The following is a 21,910-nucleotide window of genomic DNA, read 5'->3' as shown; positions in this document are numbered from 1 at the left end:
CATCGTAATCAAAACCATTAATTTGGATAAATTTCCTACTACTAAGTTATACTGAAATGAACATTGTGGGAAAGCTCAGTTTAATGATACCGTGGAGTATATTCTTGCTTCATTCACTGCTGTCCTCTTTGCAAGGTAAGAACTTTATCCCATTTTTGTAGTAATACTAACTTAAAAAAAAAATCTAAATATGGTAATATTACAGGTTCTTCTTTTTCTATCATTATAAAACAACTTTTTGACCCTTGCTGGAATTCATAAATAAAGAAGTTTTTTGACACAAGTTAAAAAACTATGTATATCACCACTCTCTCACAAGTTTAGAAACTAAAATATAGGTTTTGGGTTGTTTTGTTTTTTTTTTTTTTTTTTTGAAGACACATTTTTATGGCTGAATTTGTTACAAAACAGTCATTTAGGAATGAAATTTAAGTTTCTTGGCTTTCTTGCCATTATTGCCAGATGAGTAAGCATCTAATGATTTTCAGTGGTGTATGATTTTGGTTGAACAGACTGTACCTAAGCATTTTTAGGATGCTAGGGCAAATAATCACTCTTCTGGTTATAGAGATTATCCTATTTTCTGTGCAATACAATTGGATCTTGTAGATAGTTTTTTTATAGCAATTATAAAGATTTCTAAGGCAACATGAGAAAGCAGTTATTGGGTTATTTTTTTGAGGGGGGTGTGTGTTTGTTTTTTAAAGCATGGACTTTAGAACATTTTTAATGGTTTACAATGGAGCCTTACAAGTAACTTTCAGAAAATTATTATAGGTAACCACCCTAGAAATTTAATTCTAGAAATCTCTGAGCACCTCTTGTGTTTTATCAGTTCTGAGACTATGAAGAAGTATGAACTCTTTGCTCCTTTTGGTGGTAGCATGTACCAGAACTGAGACCATGGAAACTCGCAGGTGATGAGTACTTGAGAGAATCGAACTCTCAGGAAAGAAAGCATGTAGTGCTACATCCCTTGGAAGCAGAAAAATATTGTGTAAAGATAATTTGGAAAACTTAGGATCGTTAAAGAACAAAATTCAATTGTGCTGTTTTAAACTTGACAAACTATTGTTTGCCAAGTGCAGAGTGAGGCTGTAGAAAAATCATTTAACCTGATGATTTTTTCACCTACAGGATCTTATTGCAAGCTTTCTCTTTTGAGAAGAACTTCAAGGTGAGTTTTTATTCTTTACTTGTCGAGTCCTACAAACAGAAAAATGAATAAGTGTGATGTAGTGCAAATTAGAAAGTAAAATGTAGCCTTGAATTCAACATGTAAAATATCATGTACATGTACATTGGATGTAAAACACACTTTCAGAATATTTACAACTCTTCTCAAAGCATTTACATAAAGGGCATGGGTCCTCTGTTTGAAAAATTGAGGTCCTTATGAAAGATGATACTTCTATGGTCTCGAGAAAGCTTAGAGGAATAATGGAATGAAACCAGCATGAGATCATGATTTCATGACTGGAAAAATACATTAAATGAGTATCCTTCTGCAGTTTTAATTGCATGATAAAATCCTAGCTGCTATTTGAAGCACAGAAAAGTAAGTGCTATACAGCCTTAAAATAAACATTTTCAAGACAAGATTTCATGTAGAAGCTGAAATCCAAACAAAACCCAAACTAGGGAATGTTCCTGATCCCATTGAATTAAATGGGAACTATGCCATCAATTTCAATGAAAGCATCCAGTCGGACATAGCTTTGGATGTCTAATGACCTCTAATACATCTTGCGAACACACACGCACATCAAATGATACGCCATCTTTGACTGTTGATAAAACTAAGTATGTTTTGTAGTTTGATGCCCTTGTTTCTAAATGTAATCATAAATTTAAGTCAGCTACAGATAGAGAGTCATCTCTTGCTATTAAAAGTACCACCACAGTATATTGAAATAACACTTGGGGAAACTTGCAGCCACTCACAGGCAGTGTCAAGTAAATACGAAGCTGCTTTACGGTTTTGTCTCCTGTCATGTAAGCCTATTTTGCCTATTTATGTCTCCCCCACGAGCTCCAGATACCTCCCTGTCCAAGCACAGATCGGAGTGCTGCCCAATGCTGTAAAATGAGACCATGAAAAGAAAAAAAAAAAAGAAAAAAAAGAATCACCTTTTTAAATGTTAACCCAAGAAAGACCTCTTTGATAAAGTGATGGTAATCAGAGAGAAACACTTCTCTCCAGGGAGCTGCTTATTCAGGTTGCTCCAAGGACCTTTGATTATACAAGATCCTTTTTGTTTTCTTCCAGAAATGAGTTTAATGCAACTCGACAGAAAAGAGATCCTGTAACAGCAGAGGTAGGTTATACCTCCAAAAGCAGGAGGGAGGGGAAACCGTCCCTCCTTTTCTGCTCTGGGCCTTTGCCGTCCTTACAAAGGAGCCTTTGTGGGGAGAAAGGATGCGGTAACAGGAGGACAGTGAGGAGGAGCAGCTATTCCCTACCTGCTCGCCCCCAGCCCGAGCCCGTGGCCTCACGCCTTCATTCACTCTCAGCAAAGTGCCTGGTGAGTGATGCACCCTGGCGAGCTGACTGACGCACACCATGGGAAATAAAACTGCGACGCTTCTGTCTTTAGTGAGGGCAAACAGAGAGCCCCGGGAAGCTGTTAGGGTTTGGTGAGAGGGACAATGGTGGCAGCACCGGCAAGGCTCCCTCCTGCGTGTGGTGTGGTGGCAGCTCCGGCCCAGCCTTGGCTCCCACCACCTCAGCCCACTGCTGCCTCAACACTGCATCCCAGAAATGTTGCACTGAAATTTAATGGTAAACGAGGGAATCTTGTTCCCCTGCTGGTACACGTCTCAGGCGATGGAGCCCAAGCAAGGTTTATAACCCAGTTTGATGGGGGCAGGCGGGAAGCCCAAGGCAGTCCCTCCTCACAGTCTTGCGGGGAGCCTGCATCCAAACCACAGATGATTTTCTCCAAGTCCCTTTGAGTTCTACGTGCCTCCCGACCAAGTCAGAAGATAGCTGGTGTGAAACGCTGTGCTAATGTGAATCGAGCCTCTGAGGGAAATGGGCCCTCAGGACTGACAGTGCCCCAGGAGGGCCTCCAGCAGGAAAGTGCTGTCACAGCAAGGACACTCTACCTCCCCAAAATAACGCAAAGGTGAAAAGACACTTTCCTGAGGAGGATGGCTCATAGTAACTCTCAGGGGAAACGGAAATGGGTCTTGCTGTTCAGGGAGGGAAAGATCCTCTCTGACTAGTGACAGGTCATGCGAACCAGGAATTGTTGCGGGGGCCTTCAAGGTGGTGGTTTGATGAAGTCCATTTCAGGTTGATTTTAGACAGATTGTGCTATTTGGATGCATCCTACAATGTATTTCCAGTTGGAAAAGGGAAGTTTTTATGTCATTGTACGAGGCATTAGTGAGACTTAATCTAACCTGTTCCTTATGCAGTGCTGTTCACTTTGAGATCCATTAGTTCAAACTCCAGAGATGGAGAATGACTGGTGGCAGGAGGGAAAAAGGAAATGAGCTGACAAGTGAAGACTTAAACAATTTGTTTTGCTTAGTTGTGCAGCTAAAGGCTGGCGTATACGTCTGTGGGGAGCACAGAAGGGTAACTGTTTTCTCATAGAACATCAGAGAGGGAATAAATAAAAACCACAGGGAAGAAGAGCTATTTAAGAAAAAGGGCCAAGCTTTATAAAACAAAAGGATTTAAACTGGCCATGAATAAATGTAAGAGAGAAATATTTAACTACCCAGCACTTCACCCTGCTAAACTTTCCAATCAGATGAGTGGGGGCAAAACCCCCAGAGTGCTCTCAGCCTGGAATGGGATTAGTTCTTGGAAGGGATGATGCGACGTGACAAGCTGCAGTAGCAGAGTGCTGGGTCAGATCCAGGGCTTCCTTACAGTCCAATGATCCCCGGTTCCTAAAGAAGACAGGAAGCACATCAGGCAGATCCACTTTCTCTTTTGTTTGGGATGAACTGAAATGCAATTCTGAAGGATCTCAAGGAGGAATGAAATCCATCACAGCTGGAGTGGCCACAGTGGGATGATCGGGGTGTGGCACAGAGCATGAGTTAGGGGAGAGGATGAAATGGAGGGATATCACATTGTCAAGCTCTCCAACTATTGGTATTTGACCAAAGTGAAAAGGAGTGCTCACTGTCCCCTCACTCTTCCTTCCAAATATAAATGCAAAACTTCCCAGGTGGATCCCTGCTGTTTCATTGGCACTGGAGGGCATGGAGAGGAGGCCAGTGGTGATCCCAGAGTACAACTGTATCCTTCCCCATCCCCACAGGACCTGTTCTTCTCCTCCCCACAGTGCTGGTTGCTGCAGTCGCTGCCTTCCCCACTGGCCCAGGCTGCAGATGCCTCCTGCAGCACCTGTGGCTGTACCACGTACTGTCTGAGCGGCAGATTACTCTTCCGTATTATAATTCCCAAACCAATGTTAGGCTGCAAGGCCTCAGGCTTGAATCAGCTCGTTGGTAAAGGACAAGCACCCTGATTTTGCTTTTACGTTTCTTTGACAGATTCAAGCTGCCACTCCTTGGTCTCCCCTTCATGAGGCCTTGACGCGGAGTCCCCCAGGAGGTCAGTGCCACGCTCCTCACCCACAGGAAGAGAGATGGTCCTGACAATGCTGCCTTGCTACCGGCTCTCTTGTGTTACCATGGGTTCTGGAAGCCTTCCTCATTATATCCCCTACAGAACCCTGCCCCGCCTCATTTTCTCTTTTTATCCATGTTAAATCATGGAAAATCTCCATTAAAATTGTACTTTTAAAATAATGCCTCACAAACAAATCTGAACAGATAACTAAACCAACCCTTTGATTTTTCTTTTTTCTTTTTTTTTTTTTTTTTTATTTTTTAAGTTTAATTCCATTACAGTTTTTCTTTTCTGCTACTTTTTCTGGCCTTGGCAGAGGACGTAAATATGTCTGAGAGGCATGTAACTGATTATGCAAAGGGACAGGGGTGCTCAGGCAATGAGTACGCAGCTGCTCCTGGAGCGTTTTAAGCATTATACAAACACATCAAGCAGGTCCAAATTACAGAAGTTGTTTTGCAGAAAAGTTCATTGAATGCAACCGAACTTTGGTATACTTCTTGGAAAATACGTGTGTCTGGGTGTCTTTCCATGTAAATGAATATATGTAATTTTACAGGTCACAATTCTAACAACAACAAAGATGTTTTCCACATTAATGCTGTTCTATAAACAGTATTTTACGCTTTGTCAGTATTTTCAGAGTATCTGTGTATATTTGGAAAGCAATTCTTAAATGGAAAATATTCAAAACTGAACATGGAAAGGAGTTTTCACAGTGAAGGCTGATGTTCTTAATCATTAGTAACTTCTGTGTGTGCTTTACTGTAAAGGTCCCATTTTATTCCCATTTAATGTCACCAGCAGCTTTACCATGGCTTCATTGGGAGTGGAAGGGCCTGTTTATTTCATTTACTTCCTGCTTTTTGCAGTGCTTTTTAAATCTCCTTCAGCAAGATCATAAGCTTTTTTATCTAGGGTTTTAATCCTCCCCCAAGAAGGAAAGCAACTATCTGCAAAACCTGATGAAATCTTGCTTTTGGACTACCTTGCTTCTCCACTTTTGGGGAACTATGATTTAGACTCACCTCAGCAAATGATTAGTAGATGACAGCGAGGTCTTAGCTTCCAAATAGACTATAAAAACCTTGAATGAAACTGCTTTTGGAAACAATTGCTAATTAAAACATAAAACAAACCATTCCCATGGAATCTTAAGTCTCTTAAGCAGAAATAACCTTTTCACTGACCTTTTTTTTAGCATGGAAGGAAGATAATTTATAATTGGTTTTGAGTCTGTAAATTATATGTCCTGGATTGTTCATAAGCTGAATGTACCCTTTGCAGTAATGCTTAGGAGGGAGGAGCTGAACATATGTATAAATTTTGCTGAATTTAGTCAATTATAATAATCTGTGTCCTGTGTATTTTGAGATCAGCAGGACTGGGATTTGGTCTCTTTACATGGGAACTTGACCTTTTGTTTGCTGGGAGGAGGTTGACCTTTTGCTCCTTTGTTAGTTTACAAGTCTCAAACCAAATGAGAGAGAACCTTGTTTCTCATTTAACCAAGGAACACAAAGGGTAAAATTAAGTAAACATTAAAATCTGGAGATTGTTGTTGGTTAATTTTCTTAGATAATATAGCTGCTTATGATTTAACAATAAACAGATTTAATGTGGATCTTTAAGCCTGTTTTCAAAATACTGTATCTACTAAAAGGCTGCCATGCTTTCTTACAGGTTCATGTCCTCAGGAGTGTCTTAATGGAGCAGCCTGCACAGAGGCAGGTGACTGTGACTGTCAGTTATTTCAGGCTCAAGGAAGCAGGTGCCAGATTGGTAAGTTTGGGGCCAAAAGAGTCAAGTTTCAGCTTCAAGTGAGATTTAAGGTGCAGGTTTTTACAACAATACTGTTAAAAGCATATTTGTGATTCCCCTGTAGTAGAACTGTCACTCCACTAGTAGCTAAGAGGATTAAAATGATATGTGTTAGGGATATATAGAGAGCAACATCAAGAATGCCTACATTTGAGCACTTGGGCTGCAATGATACATAGATACCATAACACATAGATCACTGTCTAGTTCATGAGTAGCTAGCCAGCTTTTTTATAGTTAGCTGAACAACCAAAAAGTCACTGCATTTTTCTAACAAACAGTGACTTACTGCAAATAAAATTACCAACTATTTCAATGCGCTGGTTTCTGGAATCTGCTGTGTATAGGGGGTCAATAAGAATTGTTTTCCAAGATCTGCAGTAGATCTAAATCCCTTGCCTCTACTTATAATTAAAATGTCTCCACTGAAGCAAATTAAAAACTTATGATGATTGCCTGTGACTAAAACTGCAGCCTAAAGATTAAAAAAAGTACTGAATTTATTTAAAGTTGAAGAAATGAAGCTATCTTTTGTCCTTTCTTTTATCAGATCTTTTTTTTTTTTAATTTCTTTTATAAGATCTTATTTCCTTTCTGAGCGCTTACTTTTGTAGATGCCTGTGACAACTGTCAATTTTTGATTACCATGCTTGTTGTAAGCTCAGTGTGTTCTCTCCAGTACCTAACACTGGTAAGGACCGAGATGGAATTTGCAAATCATGGGGACAGTATCATTTTGAAACATTTGATGGCATCTACTACTACTTCCCAGGAAATTGCTCCTATATTTTTGCAAAAGACTGCAATACTCCAGAACCCCAGTACACTGTTTGGGTAAGTATGTGAGCATGCACTAGAAATAGTACACATGAGTATTCCTGTATTACAGGACTTATTTTTCTTCATAAGTAAAATAAGTAGAGAGGCAATGAATGGATCAAACTGTTGCATTACTTACTTAAATATAAAGCTATGTTGCTGGAAAATGTCTAAACCTATGTACAGTAACTCAAAACACTGATGAAATGATAATCAACAGAGTCACTATATTAAAAATAGTATTTCTTACTCCCCCTGTCCTAAAAAGGATCTCGGATCTCTCCTTTTTGAGAGCAAAAGTGGGTCTTAAAGCAGACCTTGGAAACTTCAATAAACTTTAGCTGTCAGATTGTAAAAAAAATTGAGTTGCTGAGCAAAGTGCAAACAGCTATCACCTCCCTGATATCTGGGCACCTGAGTGTACTGGGGCCCAAATCAGAGCCATCAGCACACTATGGAAAGCTACCTCCCTGGCCCACGGAAAACTGTCCCCTCTGAGGATTTGCATTCTAATTTTGGATTACCTCTACGTCACACAGAGGAGATTAACAGCTCAAAACCCTTCATCTTGACCTATGTATGGAAGGCACTCTTTTTAGTAATTTCCTCAAATTGTTGAATATCCATGGTTAATGACCTTGGGTCGGGGAGAGTTCAAACCTATACACTCTTTGAAGGAAGATGCCCTATTTATCAGGCTATTGGTTCCTGTGGGGAAGGGATATGAGCTCATTATGTTACTTTTTACACAATGGTTGGGATTTGGTGCTAGCTGGGTAGCAGAGAAGGGACAAGAGGGGTCCTAATTCTGAGCCCTCGTGGTCACAGTGCTCACAGGGGTAAGGGCAGACCCAGATGCTGATTTATGCTTGAAGGATTAGTTTTCATTTATAAACACGACCTCTTCTCCCCTGAGATAATAACACCTAGTGAAGATAAATCTGACATTATACCTACCATTTCTATTCACTCAGATTATAGACAGATGCTGTTACATCTGTCTTCCATGATTTCATTTTAATCATTTTAATTCTTTGGATTCTGTGTGCAGCTATAATCTTTTAGGAGTTTTCAGAAAATGCTGTAGAAAAGCTCAAGACTATATTAAAATCCTGAATCAATATTTCAGTGGATTCCAGTTACTCTGGAAAGAGATAAACTACCATTCAGTTGCTGGAACAATCATCATGTTTTGCTAAAAACTGAAAGTGTTTACTCAGAAAAGTCATAAGTAATGCTGAAGCAGTGCAGTCACTACAGGCTGGGCAACAGAGAGCCAAGAACCTTTCCAAATCCTCACATTATGGTCCTCCTGGCTTTAATAATCTAACTCTCTAGAGGAGAAGAAAACACAAGAATTACTTTAATTTTCCTTGATTGTGTTTCTGTCTTGGGCCAGGTTTACATAGAAACCATGTGTCAATACTAGTAACATTTATGATGTCTTTAATTATTGTTATCTTTATACATGTAAAAACTCTAATGCTTTTCCTGGTTTGGTTTATTTTACTCAGAGAAACAGTAACTGGTTTTTACTTTCAGGATTGTCAGTTTAAGAAGAATCATTCAAGTATGTGTTAGCACTGTATGTGTTTACCAACAGATCCTTTCTACAAAAACAATAGCTCTAGTTACTTTTACAGCCTCCATTACTATGTTAGCAAAATGCTTCCCAATTACTAATTTATTTAGCCTCACAGCACTGTCAAGTAAACTGGTAATGCAACTCCCATCCGTCTCAGAGAACAGTGACACACACAGAGTCATAGGAGTCATATTTGAGTTATCTAAACCCTGTCTACATTTTAATTTAGGTAATGATAGGTATCTAAGATTTACAACACATTCCCCTGTCTCCTCGGTGGTGTCTAAAATCAGCTCACAGGCTTTTGAAGCACCTAGTCTAGGATGTCCCACAGGTTTGGGTGGCTCAGCCCCATTGAGATTAATGAAAGCTGTTAAAGTTTTGCTCAAGGCCTTGGAGTAGGTACGTGCTCTAAAACTCACTTAGACTACGTGAGTGTAATTCCAAACTGTAACAGCTAATTGATTAGAGCATATACACAGAAAGTTGGAGACCTATTCCTATCAGTCATAGTAAATCTGAACCCACAGTTTTCAAGTCCTGAGATCACACCCTGGCCAATGCAAGCTGTGTGGTCTCTGGGGACAAGGACCTTCCTGCAGGGCTTGTGCTCTGCTGCGCCGAAGGCTGGGAATGCAAAGGAAGTCTGACTCTGGGGGAGCCTCCTTTTTGCCAAACTATAAAAAGGAAGAGTGCTGGCGTATCATGCCTGTCCCAAGGTCTGATTATACATTTTTTATGTGAGATCTACTTCACTGCCACAAAACTGTAGACATGCTGAGATAGGAGTAGCATGGTTTTCATTTCTGGAAGCATGCATTTGAGGTCTGTTTAACACCTCTCTCTAGTAGTGGGCAGTCATGGAAGTCGCACATTGCCAATATCTGAGACACACAGTTTTGTAAATCTGTCTCTGGCTGACTGAAACTTGTGTTTCCATTGCTGTGTTCAAACTAGAGAATCTGCTATACGATTCAAATCAATGCCCTGTCTCACTATGTCATATATACATAATGGCAGACTTCAGAAAAGCCTGCCCTTTTCTGTTAGCAGAGCTGAAAAGCCAGTGCAAAATGGGTTTTAACATGTAAGTTAGATGATTGCAGTAACCTGTGGGAGCAGTCCAAAATCTTAACAAATCCTTTGGGAAGACAGGTTAAAGTTCAGCTGGTGCCAGTCTCAGATGGCATGGAAAATGCTGGTATTACGCTGAGGTTTTGTATTGGTTTGTAGTTCTCTCTTATAGGTCAGACCTCTACAAACAGAGCAATAAGGGTGTCTCCTCAGTGCAAATAACAAGCTCCTACATTGGCAATTATAAACTAGCTCACTACAGCGTCTCTGAAGTTCATCTATGTAAAATACCTGAGTATTTAATCCAGTATTTAAACCACTGTCTTGTGATGCTTTGTGCTATTAAACAGTTACTGTATTTCTCAGTAGCATTGTGTAGCGTGGACTTCTAGTAAATCTTTGTAATTGTGACCTTTTTATATTCCAAGTATTTATTTGGAAATCTCTTTCAGTGATTGGTGCATAGAACTGTAAAGTATTATATATGAGTTTATGAAAAATTATATGAAATTATTGAGAACAAACATTTATTCTTATTGTTTATATATTTTCCCTTTAAGATTCATAACAGTCCTCACTGTTACGGTTCGGTATATACTTGTCAGAGGTCTGTCAGCTTGTTTTTTTTAAACCAAGAAGAAATAATTATTTCAGGACATGAAGTAAGAAAAGATGGAATCAGGTAAGTGTTCTAATGGTGGATTTTAACATTTTATTGCAAAAAGATAGTGTGGGGTTTGGGAAATTAATAATTTTTTACACCACCCAGAGAAAATAATTTGATATATATCTTTACTCTTCCCTTGCTGTTCTTTATTGGGGCTGATAGAGCTCTAGTGTGAGCAGATGTAATGGTGCTGATGTAATACCTGAGGGAGGATAGCATATACTCCCCGCATGAACCCTGTGTTTAACCTCTCGTCTGTAACATAACAATTGCCCATCCCTACTTTGTATAGACAAAGTCTGCATCAGACAATTCTAGCTAATCATTGGTGCATCTTGAAACCATTTTGAACAAGGCAATCATTATTTATTTTTTGGTAGCTATATGTAATGTAAGACATAATCTTCTAGGCAAGTCTGAACTGGTTGAATCAAAGATCTTAAGTCCCCTTTGCCCCTTTGAGGCAAAAACTCACAAAACATCTCTGAGGGTCCTCAAACACCCAAATTTACCAGCTTTTTTTTTAATAAGTGAAAAGATGAGTGCAAGGCTATCACAAGTATGTTTTACTGGTTGATAAAGTACAGCAAATTTCAGAGTTGTTAAGGTGTTCTTGACATCCCCTTTGATATAATGCTACAGCCATTAACATCTGAGAGATAGCTGCAGTGATACTGTTCAACCCAACAGAAGCAAGTTTGGATGATTAGATCTGTACTGGAATATTATTGTCCAGTGGTCTTTGGGCAAAGGAGGAAGAAATACAGTATTTTGGTTAATAGTATTTTCTGTACTGTAAGTTCCTCCGTTTGCAGACATCTAACCCAGTGATGACCCTGCACCCAGCAGGGCTGCTGGTGGTCATAGTGTCACATAGCTCCTCGCTCAACGCAGCATGCTCATTAAGTCACATATTGCTCAACATGTCCATGCTGGGCTTTGAAAATGAAGATACATTTTTCTTTCAGACTTATCACTGGTACAACTGATAGATATATAAAGCAGAAAAGCATTCATTTTTGATGGTCAATGTAGAGAAGTAAACAGAATAAAAGACAGTAAAAACATTACGATGGTTTGAGTGGAAGTGATTGTATACACCTAGGAAAAAGGGCTTAGTGAGTTAGAAGGTGATGTTTTATGTTATATTTTTCTAGCACTAACTTCATCTTATCTGAGATCTTTGAAGCAGGCTGTTTAATTTTCCAGATTAATGTTACCTCAGACAGTTGGAAATGCTTTCCTTGAGAGACTGGCTGACTATATTCTGGTGAAGACTACCTTTGGTTTTTCTCTTGCTTGGGATGGAAACTCTGGCATTTATATTAAGCTGACAGAAGATCATAAGGGAAAACCTTGTGGCCTCTGTGGGAATTTTAATGGCAACAAATATGATGACCTGATACTGCAAAATAGTAAGTAAATAGCTTGGAAATACACACTTACCTTGTGTGAACAGCTTCCGTGTTCACTTTAAATATAATACTGTAAAAAGGCAGAGTCCTTTTTCAGTTATTTCAGTAGAAAGCAGCATATCTGCTCTACTCTTCCTGGTCATTAAAGTTACTAAGGGAAAAGGTCCTAGTTCAAGAAAGTATTTATATGTATATTTAAACCTTTCCTTGTTCAGCAAAGCACTTGGGGTATGTTTATCTTAGCTGATGAAAGTGCCTTCAAATAATAAATAAATAAACAAATGCTTGTGGTTTTCCTCTGTGTTTAAAGATGGAGGGAAAAAGAGAGAAGAGCCAAAATATTAGTATTTGGAAAAAGCACCATCTTGAGTCCTTTGTTTATATGAGCATCAGAAAAATGTTAGTTGAAATATGTAAATTTCAAAGCTGTTGCCAGGGAGTTCCTTTTATCTCTCTGTTGGTACGGTGTATTATGGGCCTCCAGCTACCCTGTAGGATGGGGAATTGCCCAACGCTGCGTCTGAGGCAGAGTTGACTTGTTAAGATGGTAGAATATTCTGTAGTCTATGAAGGGAATACTTGATAGGGACTTTAGTCCTACTTGCAACTAATGTGGGAAAAAAAAAAAAAAAAGCTTGAGAATATGAGGAATATTTTTCTCAGTATCTGATAAAAGCAAAGATAGGGTTGTTTTACTGTTACCATTAATTGCTGGGAAAATCTAGTCCCATGGTCCTGTATATTCTTAAGTCACAAAAGCTATCTCACTGTAATTTTTTTCCCCTCCTCTGTTTTTCCCCATTTTTCATGGCTGATAGCAGAGCTTTTTGACATTCTAAGTGAAGGAAGATGCAATATACTCATCTTTGTATAGTCTTTAAAAATCTGCCCAATATAATTTTTTCATACCTCTTCTGCCATGAGAGCAGTAATTTCCCCGTTTTGTGCATTAACTTCTGCACACCAGAGTATAGGATGTTTAATCACTAGTTTAAAATGGTGATCTGTAATAATAGAGAAAAATTGAGTTTGGAGAAGATAATGAACTCACACAATCTCTAAAAAATAGTAATTTCAGTATCTTTGAATGTATTATCTGTTATAAAAGACTTCCAGCTCTTCTAGCATTTTCCTAGCATTTCTCCTAGCATTTTTCTTTATCGGAAATTATAGTATTATTGTAGTGTACAATCAAGAGTGCTAGGAATCATTTTAACCTTGAACCAGTTGTATAACATGGTGCCTTGACTCTGTGCAAATACAAAGCATGAAGTCCTGATATCTCCATAAGAATAGACTGCTAATTCAAATTACATTTAAGCTGCAACATTTTTCTAAGTGTTTCCAAATCTTATAAATCATTTGGGATGATGATTTATCTCCCCCAGCTAAACTACTTCCTCCAGTAGTGTAAGGGAAGCTCTTACATCTATCCTGGATTTTTTGGAGTCTGAATGCTCTCTATTTGCAATGTCCCAAATAAATAAGTTGCTGAAAGGCATGTAATACTCCATATCAAAGCACAGCTTAAAAACAAGCTTCTTTTCTGTTTCCTTATCTTCATCTTTAATGGCATCTTTGTATTGCTTTAATATACAAGGCTGTATCTGTGTATAGAACTGTTTCAAGGACAGTGATTTTATTTTGTGGCATTTTTTGAGGACTTAGAAAATTTTTTCAAGCCATGCCAAAATGTAAATAAAATACTTCTAACGTTTCTGCAAAAGCAGAGTTATGTCAACAGGCTTACCTCTAGATCAAACCCCAGCTTTTTATGTTTGGGATGGGTTTTCTGCGTAAAGAATTATTCTGTCAGAGGGAGAAATATTTTAAGTCTTTCTGGCTCTTCAGATCCTAACCACCAGTTGATTTTAATTATGTTTGTTTATTTGTGGAGATCCAAGTACAAATATCTGATTAGTGTGCTTTTGAGCTTTCCACACTGCAGAGTGTCAGACTTTGCACATCTTGTGCTAGAAGAAGCTACATTAAGTTTTGGATAGTACAGCACTGTGAAATAAACTGTAGCTGATTTCATTTCAATACCCTATCTTCTAACCATACATAGATACAGATAACCATAGCATAGATACCAATTACTGTAAGATTCTTCAAGGTGGAGGCAATATACACTTTTTAACATGCTTAAGAACATTAAAACCCCCATAATATTTAGTTCTTGCTGGAAAAATATGGAAATTTGGCTCTGTTTCTTTACTGCCAACCTTCTTGTATGTTCATGTATTTTCCTCAGCCTGTTGCCATGACTTTCAGTGATGTATCTTGTTCATTATTTCTTCCATGTTCATGCTGTGAGGAGAGTTGCTCATGTAGTGGTGTGTTGTAGGGCTTTTCTGCAGCAAGGGAAAGGAGGGAGATAATAGTGCTAAATGACCTTTGTGAAACATGATGAAAGCCTTAAACTGTTTTAAAGAAATTTATTTTTTTCTTAAGTATTTAATGCATTACTCTTGTCCTTATTTTTATATTCATTGTAAAATTGTTAGTGATTTAACTTTAAAAAGCCCCAACCAACACCTTGTCATATATATTTTTTAATATTTTTATTTAAATGTGCTATACAATACTATCTGAAACTAAAAAAGAAAAATAACATTTTTCTACACCACCTGTACTCTGAACGTAACTGTATCTACGGTAATGAACACACTCAAAAACTGTGAGAAATTTCCAAGCTGTCTTTTGTGTTTGTATTGCCATTTTTTTTTTCCTTGATGCACTTGCTATGTTTTTATGCAGTAGGTGAATATACAGAAGACATTGCTGAATTTGCAAATAGCTGGGCTGTGCAAACCTCAGATGATGTAGCTTGTGTACCTACTGCCTCAGATTTTTCCAGTCCTTGCTCAGCTGATGCAGAATCCACTGAGGTAAATTAATCGTGTTTTACATCTCTCTCTCTCTCTCTATATATATATATACACGTATATTTATTTTCTTAATCTTCACTGCCTAGTGATGGTACAAGAATCTGCCTATATACACCATGTTGAAAAAAGCCTTAAATGTATTGAGGCTTTGAGAAAGGGAAGATTCAGGTCAGGACTGTTGCTAGGGAATATATGAAGGTCTTCAGATGTTTAGCTTAAAAGAGCAAAGGCTCAGATAGGATGTGCCAAGTAGAACAGGTCTGCTGGCAGAGATCTTTGTTGCTGCATTAAACTTGGGTTCTGTTTCCAGTCCTGACATCTTACACCTCATTGTTTTGGAAATTGTGAAATACTGCAGAAGTAACATGCTCAGCTTCTGCACTGACACAAAATGCTTTTTTTATCATTTCACACTTTTTCATCCCAGCTGGTTTAGGAGCAGCATGCAATCAAGGCAGCCTAGACAGAGAGGACAAATTTTAGGAAGAATAATAAAGGAGGCATAATAATAAATTAAGTCTGTGAGATTCTCAAATTTTATTGGGGACATAAAATACCCTAGATTAGGGAAACAAAGCTAAAAAGAATTATGTTTGTTCAGAAAATATTTACTGTTATTTACTGATTCTCCTTAATGCGCAGGACATATTCTTCAAGTGCCAAATACTCCTACAGTTTCCTTTTCTCAGCTGCCATGAAAGCATAGATCCATATTCTTATATTTCTAGTTGCATGAACGATCTTTGCAGGTAAGACTGGAGTTCTTGTGTATTTATTTTTGATGCATGAAGTGAATGTCATTCTTTCGTTTGATACTAGAACTGAGCAGCATTGAGGAAAGTTAGGAGGAACCACGTTCAAAGCAAAAGAGATGGGGTTTCTCAGTGGGTGATTTAGTGTAGAAACAAAGGGCACGGAACCATCCTGCCAAGGGATATTTTGATTGCTAAAGGTTTACATGAATTCAAGGAAATACTAGACAAATACACGAAACAGAAATCCATGGAGAATGATTAATGACAAAAGAGGAGCTGCTAATCACAAAAACCCTAAAACCTGTATCTGGTGGTCCTGAATTAAAAATACATGGAGATGATACTAGGGGGGAAATATCAATGATACTGGAGGAGCTGGACCATTTGTCTGACAGTTGGACTGTTTTTATGAGCAACCACTACGGTTCAAATTAGTAGAAATTTTCAAAATAGTTTTATTTATGTAAATTCAGAGTAGTCAAAAGAAATTCAACTCTCATTGGCTTTGGTGGTTGTTACAGCACCTCAGCTGCTGGCATTATATACAAACTGGTGATTTTACCTTAGTTCTCCAGAGTCCTGTTAAGTTCTTGTCATTCAAACTAAACTGGTGCTCCAGAGTATAACTGAGTATGTGACTGAGTAGTGTACCACTTCCGTTTTAGCAGGGTTTTTAAATTAAGAAATAATTGTCATGAGTGTCAGGATTTTTACTAGGTACTATTATGGCCTTCTGAGAGTACCATCAATTTACTCAAAAATATACAGAAAGGATCACCAGTCTAAAAGTAAGAATCATTCAGTACAATCCATTACAACTTGTTAGTTAATTTTTGATGAATTTTTAGTTTTCTGCTTTACCATAAAGTCAAGATGGAAGAATTTGTGTTTCTGGGCAAATCTCCAAAGTGTGCTTCCTGAGGTTTATGATATGTACATTGATTTCACTCAGAGAAGAGATGAGTTGCCTCTATATGGTCTCTTTATAACTTAGGAGTTTATTGTGAATTTTTCTTAGCAAAAGAATAATGAAAAGCACATTTTGAAATGTGATATTGAATCAGTGTCATGGTGTTAAGGTGGATTTGATTTTTGTCAGCATGCATATGTGTGTTGAAGTGAATTGAGTAAATGTTAAAAACCTTGAAGGAAGTTTCTGTGTGTCAGAACTTCATTAATTTAGGCTTATTTTGTTTATAAAAGAGACCTCTTTTCTTGTGGCTTAGTGTCAGTTTATGAAGTTTCTTGTGGGACCACAGTATATGCCAAGTATTCTTTCTATTAAGACCCATTTAATTGGATTAGATAAGGAGAGCTGAAGAGATTCTGATCACTGTAAGAAAGAGGATAGTGGTGTTTGATTTGATAACAGATGTGTTGAAAGCAGAATACAAACACTATAATATATTCTTAAGACCATTAATTTTGGAAGCATGATCGTGTGTGCTGAAAGACAAACTCAGCTGATCTGTTACAGTCATGCTTATAATAGAAATGTCATGTTATGACTAGTTCATTTTGGCATAAAGTCCTCCACAGTGAGTGATGGGAGTTGTTGGACTTTCACAGTAACAAAAGGTTGGTGGTATCTTGCTTTACGTGACTTACATCTGAATAAAATTTGAGCTTACCTAAACACTGATGAATGTCATGTTACTTGATCCTGGCAAAAGCGTGCTGTACAGCTTCTTCTGTATAGACTAAGGCAGAGATATTGTCTTTGACCAAGGTCATGCTGTAAATCCCTGACCTCGTCTACAATATTCATGGGATAATAATTCTGGCTCTGAGCACTTCAGCACAAGGTCAGGAGTACACCAACAGGGTTCTTCTCACCTAAGTTCAAGGGCTGACAGGCAATTGGAAACTTGAACTTGTTATTTGGACCAGAATTCCTTTTATCAGTATAGGTCAGAGTTTCCACGTCATGCAGGAAGGAGAAGACTTGACGTGGATCTTGAAACTGTTGAGTTGTACATTGTCTTCAAGACAAGGTCATGTTTCCCTTTCACCATAAGCAGCATTTATATTTTTTTTTGTGATAAATCTGTGGGTTTGTTCATTTTGGTAAATTAAAATGAAGTAACCTTCTGTGAGATCAAATGATAGAAATACAACAGCGTATTCAGTATAGCTCATTCTTTTTCATAGTAGTTTCACTGCATGCCATTATGACTGAGTGGTGTCAGCTATGTGTGAAATATCCTGTGCAGTATCCCGTGGCAGAGATCTGTAGATGGGATTTGAGTTCCTTGATTATTGTCTTGTTCTATCATTTCAGAGTGGATGATGATGAAACATACTGCAGGGCGGTGACAGAGTACGCTAGAGCATGCTCTCATGCTGGGTCCCCGGTGCGGGACTGGAGAGATGACTTTCCTGCCTGTAGTAAGACTCTTTAATAAAGCAAATATGACCTTTGAGATACCCCATGTATTCATTTCAAATAATTCCATCTTGACAACATTTGTCACTATAGGAGTCAAACCTGATACTGAAGTAAATCATCCAGCTTCACTATTGCTGGTGAACAATGAAGTCAATGACTTGCTAGAGGAATATTTTAATTCCATTATGATCTGATCTAGATCCATACAAAATTCATGTTTCTTCAGATTGCTTGAAACATCATGTGTGCTGATCATATTCTAGGACAAAGAACAAACATCTGTGGAGATCTGATGTCGCCCCTCTTCCCAGATGACCTTTCAGTCTCTACTGGCCTTACAACAGAATTAATGCAGTTAATCCAGCTCCTTCTAGTTATCACCACCACCCATCAACTGCAGTTCAGTCTCATGCACAAGACTTTGAACTAGCTGAAGTATGAGCAGATGTTCCCCTATCACAGAAACTGTAACTTCTTTTGGAGGGGTGATGTAAGAATTTGGTAAAGAAAGACATAAAAACTGATGAGAGATTCGCCACAGTTCATCAGTTAAAATTTCTCCGAACAATTCATTTTTCCCTGATCTGAATAATTACCTATACCAGAAGTGCTACACAACTGTTTATTTGAAAGAGAGGGGTTCTTTAGTATGGAAAGAGAAATTTCACTAATGCTCACTGTACCATGTATTTTTTCTAGCCGATAAGTGTGAAGACAGCTTTGTACACCGTGACTGTATCAGTTGTTGTCCACCAACCTGCACATTTGAAAAAGATTGTCTTGGCAGCAACCTACACTGCTTAGATGGCTGTTACTGTCCAGATGGTAAGTACTGTCAATTTTATGTGAAAAAATACATGTAAAGCTAATATCTAACATCATAATAAAGTTGTCTAAATAGATTGTGCTTAAAGCCTGCAAATATGAATATTGTAAGTTCTTCTCTAGCTGTTGTTAGTCTCATTGTGATTCTTTCCTTCACTATGTTCTAAACATTCCTCTAGAATACAAAGGAGGCTCAGAACGAAATATCAGTTAAAATCTGGAGCCATCACTAATTCTTGCTACAATAAGATACTGCATAGATTTAATCCACTTCATTTGAATTATTCCAAAATCTACTAAGATTTTGTTTGAACAGAATGTGTCTTATGCTCTGTACATGAAAACAAACTTCCTGAGACCTATACTTAATAAAAATTAGGAACTGGAGATGAACTATCCTGTTCTAAAAGGAGTAACGGTTATGTGATCTCAAAATCTTTTCATTTTTGAATCTGTACAGTTTTACATGCTCAGTGGAGACATTTTTCATAAAGCAACTATTCAGAGTGACAACTGCTTTAAGAGAGCTTCTCCGTTCATCACCCTGAGCTCTCTGCACTTGCTTGGTGACTCTTTTTGCTGGTTCCCAGTTAAGACTTGTGAGATCACTTTCTGGCCAATTTGAATGTTTGCGTCAGATGGGGAAGAGCAGTGATCTGGAGTTTGTTAATTTGTTTTTTATCTTATTTATTAACTTTCCTCCCAATAGGTCTCATTATGGAAAATGGAACTTGTATCTCTGTATCAAATTGTCCTTGTGTTTATCATGGAACTGCCTTCCCTGTGGGCTCAAAAATTGAACAAGAATGTAGCGACTGGTATGTGAAGGCCTCACGTGTGTGTTTCCTCTCTCTGTGACTGCCACCCATAGTTAGTTTATCACTGTAGTCACACTTTCATTTTAAAGAAGTATTACTAAAATATGCAGCCTATTCTATGGAAAGGGTGAATCCAAGACATATTAATTAGCTCAAAGCTGCTCTTTTTGTTAAAGATCAGAACACTGAATTTCTGTGTTTTGTGATTTTTCTTTTTAGTATTTGTATTGGTGGCATTTGGAACTGCACTGATCATGATTGCCCAGGTATCTGTATTTCACTATTCTTTTCTCAGTGAACACAAGGGATAAACTTTTCAGAAGACAGCGGAATGAGATATGATCCAAGGGCTTGGGATGCTAATTTAAGAAGAAAGATTAAGCAGATGGATGTTGAGACTAGCAGTGAACCAGCTGGGGTGAAGCTGTTAACTGCCTGACCATACTCACCTTACCTTTTCCCATTTGCTTCCCTAACTCATTGTGTTACATCCACCTCTTGTTTTCTCTATCTCCTGCTTATGCTTTATGTTCTTTGGGGCAGGCTGCTTATTTCTGATACCTGTTCAGTAGCTAGGCCAGGTGGAAGGATCTCCTCACTTCTAGGTGCAATTGTAATGCAAATAATAAGAAAAAACATAATTCTGATGCTCAGTGTACTGTATTTTCTCCCTTGTAATAGCAGTTCATGTTTGGATAATGATCCTTATCTTTAAAGATTACGTCTCTGTAATGAGTTACCCAGAGGAACATGCAGTAGTTGGGTAGTGAAACTCCCATGACAGTTATGTATTTTAGACAAGATTATACTAGGAAACTTGTGAAAGAGACAATTTTTTATAAATTAAGGAACATCCTCCAAATAAGGTAATAAACAAGGATTAAGAGTTACAAGGTGGATCTGTACTGTAACATAATTGACACTGAGAACCACTCTGTATGTCTTGTGTGTTCGTATGGGGGGTTAATTATGACTCATTTAGTCTGGTCCTAGGGACTGAATGCCTGTTTGTAGAGGGAGCAGTAGCTTCCACAGCTCCTGTACCAGTTGCAGCCAAGATGAACCTAGTTCATGTGCTCTGACACTGCCCCACGGTGTGAATGAAAGTGCAGTAAGTGGGGATGCTTCAACAGTGCACTCCTGATCTGAACTGAAAGGCAAACATAGACATGCCCTGAGGACAGACACTGGCAGCCTCTTCATACCTGAGGTAACAAGCAGTGCCATAGTACGTAGAAAGAATGAGAAAGAAACGTCCTCTTTCACACTCAGTCATGCAAAGAGATAATGAGGAAGAAGATTCTAGGAAACCTCAGAGTTGTAATAAAGAGAAAACTCTTTTCTGTTGTGGAGAACTCGTGACTGAAAGGCATATCATAAAGTTAAAACCAAAAGAAGCTGCACATCACTGTGTGCAAAATGAGATGGTATCTGATGGAAATAGGAGTATATAACATATTTTATTTCCAAATGCTGTAATAGCTAGATAGATTAAAGTTAGCCTGGATTATGTGCTTAGAAATAAGGAGACAGTTTCTTATTTATCTCTCTTCCATCATTTACAGAATAATGATACCTTCTTATTCAAGTGAACATTCTTGTTTATCCTTTTTCTCTCAAGCTGAGTGCTCCATCACAGGTAGCTCTCATTTCACAACATTTGATGGACGTCATTTTACCTTTCTTGGGATTTGCCAGTACATTTTGGTAAAAGGCACTGGGAAAAACAAATTCACAATCACTTTACAGAAAGAACCTTGTGGACATGTAAGTCACATTTTTGTTGAAAATTCAGAACAAATCTGTCCATTTATATTTCAGGCAATCTTGTATAGGTTCTACTGTAAAATACCAGGTTATGTTTAACAGAAAATATAAATTGAAACCATTTTACAGCTTTTTTGTAAGAAGTTGTATTGCTACATGTTGTGTTGCCTCTTGTAAAGTCAGTTGGATCTTTAGAGGGATAAAGTCTAAAGAGTAATTCATTTATGCACATTGAACAAATATATACATCTTTGGTTATGGTACAAACAAATGTCTTAGGCTTTAGAAAAGCTCTTGCTGGCAGCACTGAACAGGTTTAATACACTGCTAGTTAGGAAAGAGGTAGGTTTTTTGGTAGCTTAGATTTTTATTTGATATGTTCTAGCATATTTAATTTGTTGAAACAATGCCTTTTAGAAAACTATTCAAGAGGCTAGCCACCACACATATTTGTTTGAAAGTATTTTGGCAGGTATCCAACAACCAG

At 38.1% G+C, this 21,910-nt stretch overlaps 1 protein-coding gene across 1 annotated transcript in view; it reads left to right on the top strand.

The window, feature by feature from the left end:
• The window catches only part of OTOGL (otogelin like), a 107,875-nt gene that overhangs the window by 5,916 nt on the left and 80,049 nt on the right, over positions 1 to 21,910 (top strand). Inside the window, exons 3-16 of the mRNA XM_042793212.1 lie at positions 1,138 to 1,177; positions 2,270 to 2,318; positions 4,519 to 4,579; positions 6,281 to 6,379; positions 7,098 to 7,252; positions 10,457 to 10,578; positions 11,773 to 11,978; positions 14,742 to 14,869; positions 15,512 to 15,618; positions 17,906 to 18,012; positions 18,713 to 18,838; positions 19,548 to 19,656; positions 19,876 to 19,922; positions 21,278 to 21,423. Of these exons, the coding sequence (XP_042649146.1) occupies positions 1,138 to 1,177; positions 2,270 to 2,318; positions 4,519 to 4,579; positions 6,281 to 6,379; positions 7,098 to 7,252; positions 10,457 to 10,578; positions 11,773 to 11,978; positions 14,742 to 14,869; positions 15,512 to 15,618; positions 17,906 to 18,012; positions 18,713 to 18,838; positions 19,548 to 19,656; positions 19,876 to 19,922; positions 21,278 to 21,423 (1,502 nt within the window). The remainder of the gene's footprint in view (positions 1 to 1,137; positions 1,178 to 2,269; positions 2,319 to 4,518; positions 4,580 to 6,280; positions 6,380 to 7,097; positions 7,253 to 10,456; positions 10,579 to 11,772; positions 11,979 to 14,741; positions 14,870 to 15,511; positions 15,619 to 17,905; positions 18,013 to 18,712; positions 18,839 to 19,547; positions 19,657 to 19,875; positions 19,923 to 21,277; positions 21,424 to 21,910) is intronic.

The sequence above is a fragment of the Tyto alba genome, unplaced genomic scaffold (genome assembly GCF_018691265.1).
Source record: "Tyto alba isolate M040663 unplaced genomic scaffold, T.alba_DEE_v4.0 Super-Scaffold_2, whole genome shotgun sequence".
Taxonomy (NCBI): domain Eukaryota; kingdom Metazoa; phylum Chordata; class Aves; order Strigiformes; family Tytonidae; genus Tyto; species Tyto alba.
The sequence above is the reverse complement of the archived record's forward strand: the minus strand, read 5'-3'. Positions and strand labels throughout refer to the sequence as shown.